General features: G+C 39.8%; 1 protein-coding gene across 1 annotated transcript in view; it reads left to right on the top strand.

The window, feature by feature from the left end:
- LOC144091241 (leucine-rich repeat transmembrane neuronal protein 4-like) overlaps positions 1 to 20740 on the top strand; it is a 43850-nt gene that overhangs the window by 19447 nt on the left and 3663 nt on the right. Inside the window, exons 4-6 of the mRNA XM_077623430.1 lie at positions 1126 to 1239; positions 2790 to 2939; positions 11296 to 12920. Coding sequence (XP_077479556.1) covers positions 2936 to 2939; positions 11296 to 12920 — 1629 coding nt within the window. The 5' untranslated portion in view covers positions 1126 to 1239; positions 2790 to 2935. The remainder of the gene's footprint in view (positions 1 to 1125; positions 1240 to 2789; positions 2940 to 11295; positions 12921 to 20740) is intronic.

The following is a 20740-nucleotide window of genomic DNA, read 5'->3' on the forward strand; positions in this document are numbered from 1 at the left end:
CCCTCAGGTTTGGGAATTTTCCTCACACAATGTGCAAAGAAAGGTAGTTCACTTTTACTCGATAAAGTCCTGAGTGTGCCCAATCAGTAGCTCCCACATCTTTTAGTATGACGACTCCTCAAACTTTGGGTAACCGGTACAATGTAAAACTTCCACGAGGGTGTGCTTTGTTGTTGACAATTTTTTTTAGGGTTTTGTCAATCAAAGTGTCAACCGACCTTTCAGTTTTTGGTTTTGGCTTGGTTTTGTCAATCAAAGTGTCAACCGACCTTTCAGTTTTTGGTTTTGGCTTGGTTTTGTCAATCAAAGTGTCAACCGACCTTTCAGTTTTTGGTTTTGGCTTGGTTTTGTCAATCAAAGTGTCAACCGACCTCTCGGTTTTTGGTTTTGGCTTGGTTTTGTCAATCAAAGTGTCAACCGACCTTTCAGTTTTTGGTTTTGGCTTGTTTTTGTCAATCAAAGTGTCAACCGACCTTTCAGTTTTTGGTTTTGGCTTGGTTTTTCACCATTCATTCATTTTCCCAACCCCTTATCCTCACCCTGAACTGGTCGCCAGCTAATCGCGAGGCACCAGAAGACAAAGGACAACCAATCCCTCCGTAGCTAAGGGCAATTTAGAGTATTCAACTAGTAAATGTCACCTGTGGATTTCACTCAAAATGGGCAAAGTCCCTCCAAAAACTCTGGTCCTAAAACATCAGAGTAGCTCCGAACTGAAACTCTTCATATCAATAAATAAATAACTGGAGTCGAGATGGTTTCGTTAGGTGAGATCCATCCAAATGGGAACATGCTGATGTTGGTAAGTGGCTGCCTCAAAGCAACTGAAGTGAAATGAAGTGACATCCAGAGGATCTCTGACCCAGAAAGACGATTGTAGTACTGTCAGCTTTTTGCCCACGGGTGTAACAAACAACTTATTAGCTCCATACTGGATCTTTTAAGCTCATGTCGTTCTTGAACTTTTTTGATCTCCGCTTTTCATGCTCCTGTCTCAGAGGGGAACGACACCTCGTCACAGGACAAAAACTTCCATTCATTTGATATCATTCAACCAATGCTTCTAGCTTTTTTTGGTTAACAAATTCTTTTTTTCTAAGTATACTAACTGCTATTATTTTACAGGCAAGAACACGGCGGATTGGTTGCCAGGCAATCGCAGTGCACATGCAGAGAAAAATATCAGTTCTCATTTTCCCGGAGTGCGCGTTGAAAACACTGAGCCTCCACACAAATCAGGTGAGTAAACCACTACATTGACAATGACAATTTAGAAGGTACTTTTATCGGTTTGCCCTATCGTGCGCTAGCTTTATATTCATCTTTAAATACTTGCTGTAGTGCTGTAACAAATCGTAATACGGCTCTAAATCGGCCGTGTTCCTAAGCACCCGTTCTCAAGCCTTTTCACTTGTTAAAAAACAATGCATTTTGGCCTTTTTAAAGTGTCATAAAATGCAATTTCACTCATTATTGGGGAGATTTAACAGGAGGAAAGCAAAGCTGTTCCCCCACGTGATATGCTGACTCATAGCATCTCATGGATGACAGACAGAAACGGTGCAGTAAAATGACAGTGTGAGAAATGTCAGGTTTTTTTATGATTTGTTTGGGGCTAGCACTTTTGGGCTACTATAGGTTGGAGGTTGCAATACTCGAAAGATTGGGGGTGGTGTTGGGTGTCTGACTACTTGGTTGGGATGGACTCCAGCACCCTGCGACCCATGTCGGGAGAAGCAGCTCAGAAAATCATTTGTGTTTTTTCTTATATTCAGAAAAAATGCTGTCTTTAAAGCACATTGTAAGACCGGATGATGTCATGACTTTGAGAGCTTTTTGATAGGCTAAATCACAACAAATGAGTTAATTGATGTCACATTTCAGCATGCATTTAAGGCCACACTTTACTTTCTTGCTTGAAATGATGGGAAAATCCCCCCCAAAATTAAAAATAAATCAACCAGAAAAAGTCCAAATCTTGAATTTTGATTCAATTAACACGATTAGCCGATTTAAGACCATATAGTCTTTTTCTGTTTACCCTTTCCTAACAAATAACTTGGATGACCACTGCAATTTTCCAAATAGATGCTTTAGAATTTCAAGTCCGGTACAGAAATCAAAATAAGCGCATAAAACGCTCTTGTCAAATGCATTTGAAGACGATGGCGTCTGTTCTAACAAAGGATCGCATTTAGCACTCTAAGCTGCAATTATTGTGTTCAAATTTGCAGCCACTCATCCCCAAATAATCCCACCCTGCATGTCCCCCCCCCAACATGTTCCCCCAAAACACAAGTAAGATTGTGATTGGGAAGCGGATTGATGAACGAACAAACATCATGGCTCATATTTGACCATCGGCGCCTGCAGCTGTTGAGCGATGCGACGCTGAGCTTTCAAATTCGCAGTCTGGCGTCCTCCCCGCACGCTCACCCCACGCAAGCAGGCACGCGCGCCCCCGCGCGCATCTGGGTAGGCTGAGCACGCGCCGCGCAAATCCGCGCATTGCCAACGCGCGCTCGCAACGAGCACCTGCTCGCGAAGGAGACGGCGCCCCATTTCTGCGCACCAGCCGCCTCATTCTGACTTTTCCCACTTTGAAAGGCTACCGATTCCAAATCATGCCTCCCATCCCGAGACCAAAGTGCGTTTTGAGCTCCCCCGGCGCCTTTTCCGTCACGCCTGGCAAGTTACGCAGCGTCGGAGCGCCTCGGAATAAACTTTAGATGCTGGCATCGCTGGAAGATTTTACATTTGGTCCTTTTTTTTTGTTTTTTTTTTGGTAGAGATGGCGCCAGGCGAGTCACCGTTGGCTTAAGGGCTTTCAGGACTGTGGATTGGAAAAGGGACGCGAGGAGAAGTCGTGCTCGGCGCTGAGATATCGCGCCGCTGTGTACCACGGATGCGGGAGTGGATGCGCGGATGAGACAGCATGGGTGAGTGAGTAAGGGTGAGGGTGAGGGATGGAAAAACAGCCACCAAATGGACTTGGATGCATTTGGTGCGCCTCTTCATAACAATACAGCCATTGTTCGCATTCTCCTCCATCCACTACTTTCAGCCTACTCTCCACACACACACAAAAAAGGTTATTCTGAAAAGCCACGACGAGGGTTTTCATTCAAACAAATTCTTGCAGGGGAGCTAAAAAATATATCGTGACATGCTAACGGAGTCAAACGTCTTTGCTATTTGTTAAAGACGACATTTTAGTGGAGGGGACGCAAACGACGTTTTTCAGCAAATGAGATGAATTGGAAAACGCTGTGTTTTTGCAAAACATTGCGAGGTGTGTCAGATTTGAGTCATTCCTCCAACTTCTGCTGCGCCTCCAACCACACACACACACACACAAACACACACACACGCACATACACATGCACAAGCACTCCCTTTCCCAAAGAGCTCCTCCAATCTCATCCCACATGCCTCCTCCATTTTAGTACACACTCTAAAGGTAGAGCTCAGGAGCCTCAAACCCACACTCACCTTTTTATTTTTTTATCTCCTGCAGCTTCAAACAATGTTCTATTTTACTGTGTGGGGTAATCTGGGTAAAACACAGCCCTGCTGTGTCGTTGCGGGATATCAATAATTTCCTTTATTTATTTTTTTCTTGCCTTTGGCGTTTCTATACTAAAGTGGTAGGACCCTTTGCCAAGTAAAACCCACACACAAACAACCATAACATTTGTTTTTAATTGAATTAGTGACCACAATCTCAATACACATGATAATGTATCCATCCATACATGCATGCATGCATGTTTACCTGATATGCATTTATATGTAATTTACTAGTCGTGGTATGTTATATAAGAATACAAAGAAAAACATTGGTTTACTTATCCCATTTACTTCTATTTCCCTTTCACACTATCTATTATTTTTTTTACCCAAACAGTCACCTGGCATCTTGAAACAGTTGAGCTATGATAATTAAAATATGGAATCAGCAGTAAAGAACTGAATTATGCTAAGGGAAGCCATTTTTTGTTATTAGTTGTATTAAACCTGAACAAAAATATTTCGCCCCGTTAATTTGTTTGTAATATTTACGAGATCTCATTACATTGTAACATATGTTGTGAGTGTAAATGACCCAGGCCGAGGGTCTCGCTCACTGCCCCTCAGATAGACCCACAAACAATGTCTGTGATTTAATAGGCAATTTAGCGCCGCTAATTAGTCCCCACAATTTAACATTTTCAGAATGTACACACATCTGCTACTTCAACAAAATCAGGCATTTGTCAAATGTATCAAATTGGCAAAATATCCTATCATAACTTTGATTCCAACTGAATTGTTCCGCTTAATCTTAACACAAAATCCCAATTGGACCATTTCAACCTTTAAATCTTTTTTTTGCGATCAGGGACATCTTCCAAAACTAAGATTTTAAGCGTATGTTTGTAAATATTCCAGTTTTTTTTACAGTAAACAAAAAATGGACTACTTCAAGCAAGCTAGTAGCACAACTTTAAAAAAACAAGTAAGGGATGTTGAAAATATGGTGAAATGAACCACAAAGTGAATCAAATTGTGTTTCGTTGAGGGCAACAATAAGTCTGGTAGTTCACCTGCTGAGTATGAATTGAAGAGAAAATATTTCAGTATAAAAGGGGAGAATATAACAATTGAGAATAATAGAAATTGATTGAAAATGATCAAGTGGCAATGCGCAAAGACGTCAGGAACACGTTTGCGGCATTTTTAAAGGTAAACACCAAAGCTTTTATGAAAGAAGAACTACTGTCTCCACCGAAAAGACACTTATTTGTCATTGGGTTTTTTTTTTGAGTGAGGAAGGAGAGATTATAGCAGCTGTGAAAAGGGAAGCCAGGGAAAATAGCTCTACTTTGTCAGTTACCATTCCACCTAAACTGCTCTGAAAAGCAATTTAGACTGAGGTGTAAGTTTGAAGACCTCTTTTGCACTGTCCGTATCCTCAAGAAACTCCAAATAAAAAAGAACATTGTACTATTCCGTCACTTTTGAATATCTCTGCGAAAGTATTCTTTATTCTAAATCCCTCCATGAGGTCTTCTTACATCATGTAATCTTTATTTTGTCAGAAGATTCTATTTAATATTCACAGGATCGTTTAACACCATTTGAATGGAATTCACGTATTTGTTTCCGTATGATGGGAGGTCTTAATCTTCTAATGAATCAAAACTTAAGCAGCGACCTTATCACAATTCACAGCAAGTAGAAGATCATAGAGCGCTGGTTAATAGATTATTAGACCCGCTCCAAGTATCCAGAACAGTATGTGGCAAATAAATACCCCCAAAAAACAAACAACCTGCATGAAAAGTGGCGCTAATGAAAACAACCTTGATGACTCAAGTCATGAAACCACCGAGAATAGAGTGAAACACATCTGCCACATACAGGCAAGTGAGACTAGAGAGGCAAAAATCATATCCGAGACCAATCGAAATGACGATGACACCTAGGAGGAAGCAAGCACCAGCTGTAGGAAGGAATAGCAATCTCTGAACCTCTGTTTTTCTCGTGCAATTTCTGAGGAAAGTGCTATTTCCAGTTTGAACTTTATTATCCGCATGAATCACCCAACTAAGTCTCATTTTGTTAATTTGGTCAAATCTAACGGAAGGCTGCAGGCGGGCTTGCAAAGAGGAAATTGAACCAAAAGTTAGCGTTAGCACTGAAAGGGCAATAGAAAAAAAATACAAACTAATAAATCACTTGGCACTAGTGAGTGTGCATAACATAACAGAATGTCTGGCATGGAGATATGTTTGTCTCTGCTACAAATTAGATTTTGACACATTTTTTTATTTTTGATTATAATACCTATTATAAAAGTAATGTACGTATTATTGCCAAAAACGACAGTATATTTTGTGACATGAGTTGTGCCGGGTTGTTTTGTTCTAATTCAGGCAGCCATGTCAGCGTCGTCGCTTAAATTTGCTATTTTGAGGCAGTCTCAGTTGATGAATGTCTTCATTTAATAGAAAATTATATAAATTGCATAAACGGCAGCAAGCCTTTACTTATACGTGATCTTTTGGGGGTACGCTTATGCCCATTTCTGACATGAAGTGCCAGTATTTACTTGTAATGTGTAAATTTGCCATGAGCCAGAAAAAATTGCGACCTAGGCGCAAGACCGTTACGCCGGTTGGATAGCATAGGAACAGTGAGCGGGATAAATGCAGCAATCAATAAACATGTTGCAAACGGTGCTGAGGCACAGCACTTTATGTATGAAAGCCGCTTTGTCGTATGGAGGAATTGGAGCTTTGCACAGCATCTTGCGTATTTGATCTAGGATGGTCAAGATTGTCACAAAGTGGCAGGCTTGGGAGAGTTGATGCTTTAAGTCGGGGCTGTCAAACTCGCTTTGGTTCGAGGGCCGCATTTGAGATATTGTGTGGGCCTGAGCAGTTTATTTTTGGCCCAAAAAAGTCAACTTTCTTGCCGCCAGTAGTTCATTCGCCCCTCCCAGTTAAAATGGATTAGGCATCTTGCATCGTCAATGGCAGTGAATGATGAGCATCTACTGCCAGTTTAAGTAAATAGGACAGTTGGCGTTGTTGATAGCAGGAAATAAGTTGATTTTGTGTCACTTTTTTTCCATTTTAGAATACTTAAAGGTCCGTTCTGGTAAATTTGGGATTATTTTGAAGGACTTTCCAGGATGCTTCTTTGTACCTTTGTCAGTTCCTGCTGATTTTTGGCCATATTCAGATGACCCCATGTTGGTTTTGGGGGATTTTAAGGTTCCTTAAGAACACATTGGCTACTGGAGCACCCAAAAACTCACAGGATGTATCGACTTTTCTACTTTAGGAGGTCAACGCCCTACTAAGGAGACCTTGAGCTGTTAAAATTGACTGCATAATGCATTAAGGTTAATCCACTATCATTCTTCCATTTACAGTATTGTTGTCCTGGCATAAAACCGTATTTAAGAAAAAAGTTCTTCGTACTTTGTTTACAATGCACAGCTCCATTTTTTTTTTTTTTTAAATAAGCTCTTATCATAAATCCCCAATCTTTAACCGCTCGCTTCTTTTACCTCGAGTTTAAACCCCAACTGATGTGGAATATTTCTCCATGTCTCGAATAACCGGGTTTTAGCTGTTTAAAAATATACTTTGGTTTTGATATTGTAATGCCAGTGTGCCCAGTGAATTATTGTTTTATAAGATGGTCCCGGTGACTTATAATATGTCACACCCTTTAAACCCGGGGAGTGCTTTTCATTTTATGTGCCTTAAATCTAACTGCGCATGGTCAGTTATGTCATAAATCCCAATAGTAAAGTGCCCATTTCAAATTCTGCTTGCCTAAGCTCGGTCGCACATCACATGCTTCCTAGCTAGCCAATTCTAGGACCGGGAACAAGATTGAATGATGCTGAGCTTTCTAATAATTCTAACCGTTGATAGAAGAAATATTATGCGATTCATTCTCAGTGGTACAAAACAAATCTGTAACATTTTTAACACCGTTACGCATTGTCGTATCTCAACTTATGCGTAACACGACTAAAAGAAGAATAGATTGCACATTGACACCAATCTATAATGTTCATTTGAAGATTTAGAACGCAACGGTTGCCATGACGTCAACTATAATTTGGACAGGACTCATTTTATTGTATTGTAATTTACGATTGGGCTTATTTGTAATGCTGATATAGCTCTGCGATGAAAGGGATTTGTGCTCTAAACTGTTGCGTAGTTGAACATTTAATAATAAATAGTGCTGTCGTTCTTTTTTTGCTCTATTTTCATTTATTTGAAGCGCTTCGGAATCTGACCTGGACACTGACGGTCAACCCACTCAGGCACTCTGGGTAATAGCCGTTGCATCGGCGTTTAGAGCGTTGGGAATTCAAATGAAATATCAAATGTTTCAAAGCAAAGACACTCGGGCCGTTCGTTCTTTGGGGACTGGCGTAAACTTCTTAAAACGTCTCGTTTCTTGGGTATTGAAGAAAACTTGTCATTTCTGTGTGGCCTTACGTGTAATGTGTTTTTAGAGGGTTTTTTTTAGATTAGATTAAACTTTATTCATCCCTTACTCGGGAAATTTTGGAAACCTTAAAGTGCTGCATTTTAATTGGAAATATGACATAGGGCACTTAATTTAGGAGTTTGCCATTGTACATGTGCTAAATTTTTGTGTTGAAAACTTCCATTTTATGGTTATTTGGTGGTTGGAAATGTTGGCTATGTCACTTTTGCTTATTTTAAAGGAAGAGTTCATTCAGATATTTAAAAAAAAAGTCAGTTTTTCTTATTTTTCTGTGCTGATTTATTCAGGAAGGTCAATTGAGAGCACCCTAATTACATCACAACAATATAAACAACACACCCTACAATCTCTGGGTTGACAAGTATATACAGACTGCAAAACATTTCAAAGTGACCATTTAAATAACTATTTAAAGTAGTAAGGTAGTCCATTTTCAGTTGATTTGAAAGATTATTTCATTTGTGAGGGAATTAAAATGAAATTTTACGCAGATCCAAGCCACAACCTCTGGATTGTAGGACTACTACTAAATATATATATATATATATATATATATATATATATATATATATATATATATATATGTATGTATGTATGTATGTATGTATGTATGTATGTATGTATGTATGTATGTATGTATGTATGTATGTATGTATGTATGTATGTATGTATGTATGTATGTATGTATGTATGTATGTATGTATGTATGTATGTATGTATGTATGTATGTATGTATGTATGTATGTATGTATGTATGTATGTATGTATGTATGTATGTATGTATGTATGTATGTATGTATGTATGTATGTATGTATGTATGTATGTATGTATGTATGTATGTATGTATGTATGTATGTATGTATGTATGTATGTATGTATGTATGTATGTATGTATGTATGTATGTATGTATGTATGTATGTATGTGTATGTATGTATGTATGTGTATGTATGTATGTATATATATGTATGTATATGTATATATGTATGTATATGTATATATGTATGTATATGTATGTGTATATATATATATGTATGTATATGTATGTGTGTATGTATATATATATATATATATATATATATATATATATATATATATATATATATGTATATATGTATTGTTTCCTCCCTCCTTATACTTGAGGATGGAAATCCAATTTATTTGCGTGATGAGTTCGAAATACATCAACTTTAGTACAAGGGTGATTTATTTTTTTCTGTAGTGTTCCTTTGTGTTTTTAGTTTTGGTGTGTATTCAATTTTTTTTTCAGTCGGCTTCCTTTTTCTATGGTCTGACCTTTTTTAATTAGATTTAAGCGTCTTTTTCCATTTTTTCCCCCTTGTTAGTAGTCATAAGTCAGTACACCAGAAGGTGTATTTATGGTGTCCACAAAAATATTATTGTGGGCTGAGTGCTTTTCTTTTTTTTTTTAAATGCAATATTGATGTTATCGATCGTGACAAGTGCATGCGACAAAAAAAGTAAAGTAGTGTTTATTCTACCACTTGACAAGCACAAAACGTTGATAAATAAGCTTAACTATGTCCCAGCATTTCATGATCAATATAAACCGAGACCAAAATGTTAACACTTAAAGCTCACAATGATTTGCTAAGTAATAACTTTTTTTATTTAAGGTCATCGTACTCGCTAGTAAAGGCATTTTATTGTGAATCAACTCATTATAAAATTAATGATTGTATTTTTGTAGGTGATGAGTGTTTTGGTTAAAACAAAACAAAAAACCTATAGAAACTGTAGCAGCTGCTGTTAAATCTGAATTATAACTCGGATTATAATGCTATATATAATTATGATGTGGTTATTTTCTATCACCCCCATACATATGATCACATTTTTTTTAATGCAAGACCAAGTTCTGGAAATTTTCAAAAGTCCCTTTTGGAAGACAGAAAAAACTCTGCTGCCTCTGGCAACAATTCGTCATGCTTTGCTAAGAAAAAAAAGTTATCAGATGTTTATATATCAGATTAGATTAAATCATGCGAGTTCCAGCCAGAACTTTTTATTCTCATGTCTCTAACCCATTTTTTTTTTCATTTTCATGAGGCTCCCCACTACGATTTTGAAGTATTTCACTTGATATTGTCTTTGAAAATATTCATCTGCCAAGAGTCACTCAAAATATGAGTCGTTAAGCTCTTCCCACACAAAAAAAAAGACTACGACATTGAAACATCAGTTAATAAAGCTAAACAAGAGCCACTCGACGAAGACTCAAGTGAAGGCCTAATATGCACGTGTTTCATAACGATTTCTCCATGTAGGGATCCATACTGAATTAATGTGGACTAATTAAATGTGCCGTCAAGCTGCGATGCCAAAGAGAAAATGGCTGAATGCCACCACTCTCGTGCACATCCTTATGGCCCAAGGTTTCACGACATAGGAAATGGTTCACCCGCACTTTGGGCTCACTAACACCGTTCTAACTGCTCCAGTGAGATTACTATTTGAAGAAAAGTGATGAATTGGGCCGGCGCATTGACTACTTAGCCACTTCACAGAGCAGGAAATGGATAAGATGGAAGCCGCGGCGCACGTATGGCTCGCAAAAGCCGAGAGATCTATTAATGTAACATATTTTTTTTCACGTGGCATGCCGTCTCTCCTCTCATTTACTTACCGCCCATTTACCTCATTTATAGTCTCCATCACAGCTCTTAATTGTGGTCGATTCATTTTTTCCAAGAAAGGAAACCGTACACGGGATTAAATTATGTCTGAATTTAGTCGATACAGAGTATATTTAGAGATTTAATCATTCTTAATCCTCTTTTTTTTTTGGAATGAGGAGGTTAACGTCTCTGTCATGGCCATTGTAAAAAGCCTATGGCTCATTTATTTCATTGCTTTTTAACCGTGGAAGGGTGTAGTTTATGTTCCAGTGGTGGGCTCGGCGTCTTAAAAAATGCTATGGTTTAAGAATAGTGTTTCTTAGAACTGGAGGAAAGCGCTATTATTAATTAATACAGAAGAAAGGAGGGGATTAGACATGAAATGTGTGTTGGAAATTCAATAGTCAACTATAGATAGAGTTTTGTGTTTATTTCTTCCATGGTGACGTTGTTAAAGTCGCTTTCACTTTTTAATTGAAGTTCGATCTTCAGGAGAATTTCAGAAAATTTATGTTGTATGCGTTTAATAATGACACAAATAGTCTAATCTAACTATTTAGTGATGAATCTTCTGCTCCCTTGTATGACGAATAGAATTGCGTTTAATCAAGTGTATTCTTTCTTCTTCTAGGGCCAATGCTGAATGATGGACGGGTGACACACCTCCTCTTTCCACTCCTCCTCCTATTGCGAGTTCCATTATTGTTCAGCTTCGGAGAGCGCACCTGCCCGAATAGCTGCCGGTGTGAAGGGAAAACCGTTAATTGCGATTCGTCTGGCTTCTTGGACGTCCCCGAAAACATTTCCGTTGGCTGTCAGGGTATCTCCCTACGCTACAATGAACTGCACAGTCTTTTACCCTATCAGTTTGCTCACCTGGGTCAGCTTCTCTGGATTTATTTGGATCACAATCAGATTTCGGCGGTTGACGGCCGGGCCTTCCAGGGAGTTCGTCGGCTGAAAGAGCTCATCATGAGCTCCAACAAAATCCTATCCCTGCACAATTCCACCTTCCACGGAATTCCCAATCTTCGTAGTTTAGATCTGTCCTACAACAAGTTGGAGATCCTCCAGTCGGGACAGTTCCACGGTTTGCGAAAGTTGCAAAACCTCCACCTGCGCTCGAATGGTCTCTCTAACATTCCCATCCGAGCGTTCCTGGAGTGCCGAAGTCTGGAGTTTTTGGACCTGGGCTACAATCGGATCAAGGCTCTCACGCGCACCACCTTTTTGGGCTTGCAGAAACTGATGGAGTTGCACCTCGAGCACAACCAGTTCACCCGCATTAACTTTTTCCTCTTTCCTCGCCTGGCCAACCTCCGATCGCTCTATCTGCAGTGGAACCGCATCAAGGTGGTCAACCAGGGCCTGCCGTGGACCTGGTACACGCTGCAGAAACTTGACCTGTCCGGGAACGAAATCCAGAGCCTGGATCCAGCGGTGTTCCACTGCTTGCCCAACCTTCAGATTCTCAACCTGGAATCCAACAAACTTTCCAACGTGTCTCAAGAAGCGGTGTCGGCTTGGATCTCGCTGACTTCCGTCAGTCTGGCCGGCAACATATGGGATTGCGCCGGCGGCATCTGCCCGCTGGTGGCTTGGTTGCGAAACTTCCGCGGCACCAAAGACACCACGATGATCTGCAGCAGCCCCAAGTACCTCCAAGGAGAGAAGATCATGGACGCCACCAGAAGCCACGGCATCTGCGAGGAAACCGACGACGTTCTGACGGAGACGCCCTCGCCCATGTCCGAGGTTTTTTCCGAAGCCACCAACGAACCCACGTTCGCCGCAACCAGCGAGTCTCCGTTCTGGCCGCCGACCCTCGGACGACACCCGCCGTTCGGAGCCGAGCCGATCCCCCGCCCGACGTTCCCAGGGCACATGAGCCAGGATCCGAGAGACTCGGTGGCACGTAGTCGGCCCACCCACGTGCTTCCTCCAGACATTGAACATCTGACTCTCCACAAAGTAGTGGTGGGCAGCGTGGCGCTCTTCTTCAGCATGTCTCTCATCTTGACCATCATCTACGTCTTGTGGCGGCGCTACCCGGGCGCCACGAGACTGCTCCACCAGCGATCCATGGTTGGGCGCAAGTGTCGCAAAAAGAGTCCGGAGCCGGAGCAGGACCTAAGCACCCAGCTGCAAGAGTATTACATGAGCTACAACCCCGCCGCCTCTCCGGAGGCTCTGGAGATGCTCGGCAACGGCAGCGGCTCCTGCACTTGCACAATCTCTAGCTCGAGGGAGTGTGAGGTATGATCCATCACGTCGGCCTAACACTAGAAAATCTAATTCAAAACACAAGGCTCATCGGAAAGGTAAATATTTGAGCGAGTCTGCCCTTTAAAAAAACACTAATTCTCTCCCTAACTTTTGACTCACATTTTGATTTGACACTTTGTAATGACTCCTCCAATTATTCAGGTATTAACCCTCGGGTTGTCACGCTAAAAGCTCTCGTTTAATCAGCTAATTAGATTTTGACCCAAAAATCCAAAGCAAAAATACCCATTGAGACCACATTTTAAAATGAATGTTTTTTTGTTTGTTTGTTTTGAGGCAACCATGAATAATTGGACACTAACACTCCTAGATATGATTTCACCTCACTGTTGCATGACTTTTTCTCCAAAATGTCAGTTTTACAAGTTTGTTACTTTCCCTTTTTAGATTGGAGACAATTTCATACATGGTAAAAAAAATAAGACACGATATAACATAACACTCGGCATTTTAGAAAATTCCACCGAGAAAAACTAACATTTTTCTTTGACTAACTTTTGGAGTGAACGTATTTGCTCTAAATACGTTATCCTCACCACATGCATAAATAATTACACGCCGTAGGTGCATATTTAAAAATTGTTATATTAGTGGGGACAGCATGTAACTGCGGTTGGTACGTTTCTTCGGTTTTAATGTTCAAAGAAAATGTGGTTTCTTCTGCCCGAATAGGCAATTTCATTTAAGTGGCTAGATGCAGAGGAGGCTATTTTTACGGTTCCTTTTAGTTGCGGCATTGGCTGAAACAATGATATGTCTTCTAATCAAAAGGATTTAGTTGATGCGGGTTGTTCTGGTTTTGTTGTTTGGCTTCGTTATAGAAATCTAGGCTACGTCTTGTTTTGAGAGGATGGTGTTAAAATATACAATTAGACTTTAAACAAGTACTAGTCTGCTTTGAGTGTTTAATGTTTCAGGATTTGCACAATGTTTTTGGCTTAATGAAAGTGGTCTCTTGTTACCTAACAAAGCTGGGCTGTGTTTTTATTCATGGCTTGTGGTGAGTTGGATTTTAAATGAAATTCACCTTAAATATTTCTTTAAAAATATACTATGTTTACGTTTGCCTGGCTTATTGCCTGAATGCATCATTCTGAAATAAGTCGATGCTGGTGTAAATGGCTTTTAAGCATAAATTGTTCACGTTCTAAGCCAACTACAGCTCTTTTTATTTATTTATTTATGAACATCTTGTTGGGTGTTTTCATGAAATATTTCAGTATTCTTTTATTCATAGTTTTGGGGATATTTCTGTTGACTAAAAGAGAACAGATGCGGCACAACAAGACAAAGTACACTTGAGAAAGAATAGTTGAAGAAATGTTCTGATGGTGTAACGACTTCAGGACAACACAAACGACAGTCTGAAGTATTTCATTGTGGCTTTGAATTGTCAAGGCAGGGAAATTTTCCTCTTTGGTCGTTCCATTACGTATTCCTTGTGACGGAGATCCCGGGAGCGTAGCCTTTTCCTCCTTTTGGGGGGGACGATGCCATACAGTCGGCCGCTATGCTCGCTTGGCATGCTTTCTGGCTAATTTTCCCCCTGGACCTGTTCTACTTGACAGGCAGCCCTCCACCAACCATTTAGGAGGACGTCTTCATTTGCCGCTACATGGCTCTCGTACGGGAGACGTTTTAAAGAAGGATTAGGAGCTGACATGGAAAAAAATAGACAGTGCTACGTAAACTCACGAATGTTTCAAAATATTGAATTTTCAGGTCACGAAATACTGTTTCAACTTACGAAAACAAGGTTTCAGGTTACGAAACCCTCTTGAAATACTGTTCCAACTTACGAAAACAAGGTTTCAGGTTACGAAACCCTCGTAAAATACTGTTCCAACTTACAAAACCCTCGTAAAATACTGTTCCAAATTACGAAACCCTCGTAAAATACTGTTCCAAATTACGAAACCCTCGTAAAATACTGTTCCAACTTACGAAAACAAGGTTTCAGGTTACGAAACCCTCGTAAAATACTGTTCCAACTTACGAAACCCTCGTAAAATACTGTTCCAACTTACGAAACCCAGATTTCAGGTTACGAAACCCTCGTAAAATACTGTTCCAACTTACGAAACCCTTGTAAAATACTGTTCCAACTTACAAAACCCTCGTAAAATACTGTTCCAACTTACAAAACCCTCGTAAAATACTGTTCCAACTTACGAAACCCTCGTAAAATACTGTTCCAACTTGCGTAAACAAGGTCTAAGTTACGAAAACGTCAATTCGTCATTAGTTATTTTGTGGACCGTGGAATGAATTAGAGAATTTACTTACAAAAAATGGCTCGGTTTACGAAAATCCAAGTTACAAAACAAGTTCTGGAAACCATTAACTTCGTAAGTAGAGGTACCACTTCTTAGAAGGTTCCCCTCCGTTGTTCACCCACAAGCTCATTTCTGTTGTTGCTGTCAGCCAATAGATGAACCAAGGTCATTTTCTCTGGCCTATCTTGTTTCAAAACATATCCATGTCCATAAAATGTTCACATGCATTTCTGGATCACAGGGCTACCCGCAAAGAGCAGCTGTTTGGGTGATCATGCGTGTGTACTTTTCGGCGAGCGGGATTTCCACTTACTCACTACGACAACCTCTTTATATAACCAAGGGGCGATTTTATGCACTTTTCTCCTAAGTGCTAGGCCATTCTCCAAATCAGTCCCTGCAGAGGATGTTCAGAATTATGATAGCCGCAGTGATATGTTGTAATCGCTCAGGCTGCCCCGTTACACATGTAAGCCTCAAAATATAACCTGAAAAGTGGATTATTGGCAGGGTCTAGTGTTTTGTTGATGTATAGATATGTTTACCCTAGACAGAAAATGTCGCTCACTACAATGCTAAAGAAATGCCGCCCTTCAGTGCAGTTGGAAATTGTGAGAAATGCTGCATTTTTATATGTCTGACGGTTTGAATGGCTTGTGGAAATATAAGTTGGTAACTATTGTACATATTGAAAGATGGAGAAAAAAAATCAAGGACATCGCATTTTCCTTCTTTTCATGAGAACGGTTCATTGCATTTGAAAGGGTAGAAATGGTTACAATTGTTAGTGTTTGGACGTTGGGTGGTCATGATGGAACCGCTTTCATTTTTAATAAGAATCTGCTCTTTGTTACACATTTCAATTTAAAGTGTGGTGTTTAAAAAGGAGTGCTAGCAATGGAGCATGAATTAAATTTAAAAAAAATGTCCCTACTGGTATAATGTGGACTCAATAATTGTAGTATCACACGACCACAGATCAGTGATGGTGTTTGCAGCTAAAGTAAAAGGGTAGATTGGTAATTTCCTCCAGCTAAATGTCTTTTCACCATGTAAATTACCCAAGATTTAGCATGACACTTTCATTAGAAGATGCCTCGCAACGCTGTATCCATGAGCAAGTGTCAACTACGATTGCAGTGTACGTCTCCTGCGGCCATTTGGCTTTTTGTCAACATATTTTATGAAATCAATAAGCCATAGTTCAACTTAACCGCTTTGAAAACACTGCAGTACGCGACAAGATAATTGTCTTCATTCGTGTGTAAAGACGCAAACAAAATCTTCCGAGGGACAATTACGTGAGGAAGGCAGGTTTTTTTATGCTGGCCTGAGGTTCGTTAATCATGGATATATTTTTGGGCCGGAAAACAGGAATCATAACACGTATAGTATATATTTTAAGAAATCGTATTTAAATTGGGAGGGCTTTAAATCCTCGTATATTGACGATGCGAGACAATTTTAAATGAAGGTGAGCAAACGCTCATTAGCCCTTCCAGTCAATAATATATTGGACGTTTCGCACCATCCATGCAATGAGTTTAATGAGTGCCCTGAAGGATTAAAAATAATCCTAATTTGCACCTAGGGGTAAACAGAGCTGGGAAAACGTGCTGTTGTGACGTTTTTCGATCTTTTCTTTGGCTTTTCATCCTCGTGGAGGACCTATAACCTGTCTGAGAATACACATTTGAGTGTTGATATGACAATGGATACATTTTGAGATCTTAATTGTGTGAAATTTTGCAAGTTGGAAGGCGGCTTCAGTGAAATATACAGTTGATAAGGCTTGGTGTGCATAACTGATGTGACTGGCCAGAATGCTCCATCATCTGGACAAAGCACAGCCACCCAGAAGCTTGATTGCATCTTAATGTCCCTCAGGCAAGTTTTTGTCATGTTATGATCAAATGTAATTGGTTTTTAACGGGACGAAAACCAAAAAATATCTGTTGTGCCGTGTGCACAACGGAAAAAAGACAGTATGTTATATTTATTTCTAGACCTCTTGTGATTCTTTTGCACTGGCTTTCTTGAATCCCAAGACAATGGTGAAGGCAATTTGTGGATGAGTGTTAGGAAGATTGGGCTAAAAATATGTAAAAATGATATTAAAAATGTGCGTTTTTCAGACCAGTGAGCGTAGGAGGAATAAGTGAATAAATGAGGCGTTTTCATAAAAAATGTACACGTACTTGACTCCAAGGAGGCAAATTACTTCTCATTCAGGGCGGACAACATTTTGACCTTTCTTCAAACAAAGTTGAAGATGATTGAACGGCGTTCGGGAACATTTGATTGATTACTCAAAGCAGCCTTTTGGGGAAAAGGTCAGCATGGTTTCAGATTTGAGGGCAGGTTCAACGAGAGAAGGACTTTCTGCTTGCTTGCTCATGTTGATATATATAGAAATAAAATATTCATCCACGCTAATTAGGTTCGATTTTTCCATTCCATTTAAAAAATCCACGTGTTTCTCGCGTGGTTCGTCCTTTACCTGTCAGAAAGAGAATCTGGTTTCTTCGGTGGAAGGTCGACACGAAGCGCACTTGGTATGCGGAAGTACGAGCTAACATCGTGAGAAAATTTGAATTTCAAGTTGTTCAGGGAGACCATCCTCCCAATTGACGCAATCACACGTTCTTGCACAATTTAGTTCCTTTGCCGCAAAATATATTTGACGCTGATTGGATTGGATAACTTTATTCATCCCGTATTCGGGAAATTTCATTGTGACAGTAGCAAGAAAAGGCATAGTTATAAATTAGACAGGACAGTCGCAAAGGCCGCACAACAACAAAGCAAAAGCAAAAAGTACAAAGCAAATCAAAGTAAATGGAAACTGGAAAATGGAAACAAAAACTGGAACCACACAGAGGAAGTCACTTTTCCAAGCTTATCCGCACAGTTCCTCAGTAGTCTGGAGCTGAAGACAACAGTAGCAGAGTAGAACCCCTCGACTCCGGCCTGGTAAGCGCCGACAACTCTTCCATCTTATCCCATGATGGAATGGTTGGTCTGAACCGTTGCTTCTTCTCCCGGCACTTTTGTCCAGCTCCGAATTTCCAGCGGTAATTGAGGTCTTGCTCCTTCTGCTGCGTATTGTAACAGCTAGTCCCATGTGTGTGACAGCATAGGCATGGCTGAATTGTTCCAAAAAAGAAGTAGCCGAAAGAAGCCAGGCTAACAGAACAGGGAAAGTTGTAAAAACATTAAATTAAAAAGTATAACGTACAAAGTAAAGTAAAAAGGAGTGTATTACGAAATATTAAAATGTAATTAAAAAAAAGATAGAAGGGCTGTAAATCACGAAAAACATAAGTGTACAGAGCTACTTCCACTGGCTCCCGCGTGAATGGCGCCATCTTGGAATTCTCTACAAGTGAAATAACCTGAGCTCAAGCAGCTTCCTGAAATGGATCGACTTTGAGCTTGAGCGGAATGCTGCTTTTGTTTTGGCTTTGAGAATAATCTAATATTGCATTGAGTTGTTTAATATAGTTCCACACAATAAAAGGTGACAGAGACATCGAGAGGGCTGGCGTAGCGGCGGCGCTTAATGTGCTCATCAATCACCAGGATAAATAGCAACCATCATAAATCAGAGAGCGAAAGAGGAGATAAAAAATGCACATATTCACTCGCATAGCTGCAAATAAGGGCACACAAAAATACACATAGACACACCGCAACTCCCCACGGATGTGCTGGTGTCCTTCTTTTTCGTAGCCCACGGGGAATTAGGGCTTCTGGGAAATCTTGGTGGAATGTACACCCAAAAAAATTGCTCCGTTTTGGATGTTGTGTTTCATACTTCACTGACGGTTGTCAAATCAAAGGTTCAGTTGGTGCTAGAACCATCGTGTTTGTATGTTTTGCCAGTTTGTGTGTGTGGATTTTCTCTGGGTACGTCCAAAACTTTACATGGTAGGCTAACTGAACACTCCAAATTGCCAATAGTATGAGCGTGTGTATGATTAGTTGTTTTCCTTGTGGTGTGCGAGAGTGAGGCAGGATACACTCCTCCCACCCCATGAAACTCGTGAGGATAAGCATCATGGAAGATGAGGATTGAGCAAAATGATTATTTTCATCAATCATACCGACGCAGGCAATGAAATGAATATTTTTTTTCTTAAAGGTATTCATTATAAACAGTACTGTAGTGTCTTTTAAACGATTACATAAGAGGATTGGACAGCAAACTTTTTACAGTAATTACCGTGTTTTCATGACTATAAGGCGCACCCTCAATGAATGACGATTTTATTTGTTCCATATATAAGGCGCACTGGATTATAAGGCGCCCTGTCTATTTTGGAGACAATTTAAGACTTTTAAGTGTGCCTTATAGTCATGAAACTACGGTACTTTAAAATATTCATTTGAACCAATTAGTCCCAATGGACTTCCAATAAAAGCTGATTCTCGCGCCTACTTATCTGTCTGTTGCATAGCAATTGTGTTTTTCCAGGATCAGTCGTTATAGAATTTTATCCAGGCAACAGATTTTCATTTGCAAGCTTGTTTTTAACCAATATTTTTTTACTAATATATTTGAAATGGAAATGAAGTGAAACATTTTTCTTAAATATCACCCCGCTTTTATTGCGTTCATGCATCGACAATGCAATAACCGTTGTTTATGCTTTATGCCAAAATCACAAAATGAATAACAGAACATTCTTTTTAGCCTTATTCTTTGTGGTCAAACGTCTATGAGATAACATTTTAAAACATTTAATGATTAACTCACTCACCCCTTCATAAAAGGTCATAAAAGATCAGTCATCCACAATATCATCAACACGTTGCCTCCAGCAAAACACAAAATTGCGTGACACCAATTTGGGCTCAATCAGGCTTTCATATTTGAATGAACATCAAAAAAACGTTTAATGTTGTTTTGTCTTTTGTCTTTGTCCAAAATCTTAAAGTGAAGAAGGCTAGTGGAGGAATCCCAAATTATACCAGTGTCTCTTAAAGGCTTAAACGCGAATCTCATCAGCGATTGGCTCCTATCTTGACCGACATTTAACTTTGAAATGTCTTGGTCCACTGCGAGGCAAAATATTGATGACATGTTCATGATATAATAATCAGTTGCATCAATGAGCAAGCGCCCGCCACCGCACGTTTGCCAAAGTGAAGAGTTTGCGTCCATCTGACTTTGGGTTGTTTCCCTGGAATCTTGCCACTTTGGAATCTCAAGTGTGCTAAATACCAAAGTTGAGTGAAATACGTCATCTCCTTATGCAAAGATTGCAAAAGTCAAGCTAATCTCCAGTGACGGATAAGGAAATGCCTATAATACTGGGCAGCCTTTCAAGTCCTCCGTGTGAGCGTTTTATTCTAGGCAGGCAGACTGATTAGATCTAAAAAGAGGGGCAGAATAATATGAATATTTTATATTGAACCATGATATCTGCTATTATATTTACATAATGTTCACTATAGGACTGTCGGAATCGATACAATACCAGCAATTTTGGGAAGGGTTCATATTTTTTG

The sequence above is a fragment of the Stigmatopora argus genome, chromosome 16 (genome assembly GCF_051989625.1).
Source record: "Stigmatopora argus isolate UIUO_Sarg chromosome 16, RoL_Sarg_1.0, whole genome shotgun sequence".
NCBI classification, from domain to species: domain Eukaryota; kingdom Metazoa; phylum Chordata; class Actinopteri; order Syngnathiformes; family Syngnathidae; genus Stigmatopora; species Stigmatopora argus.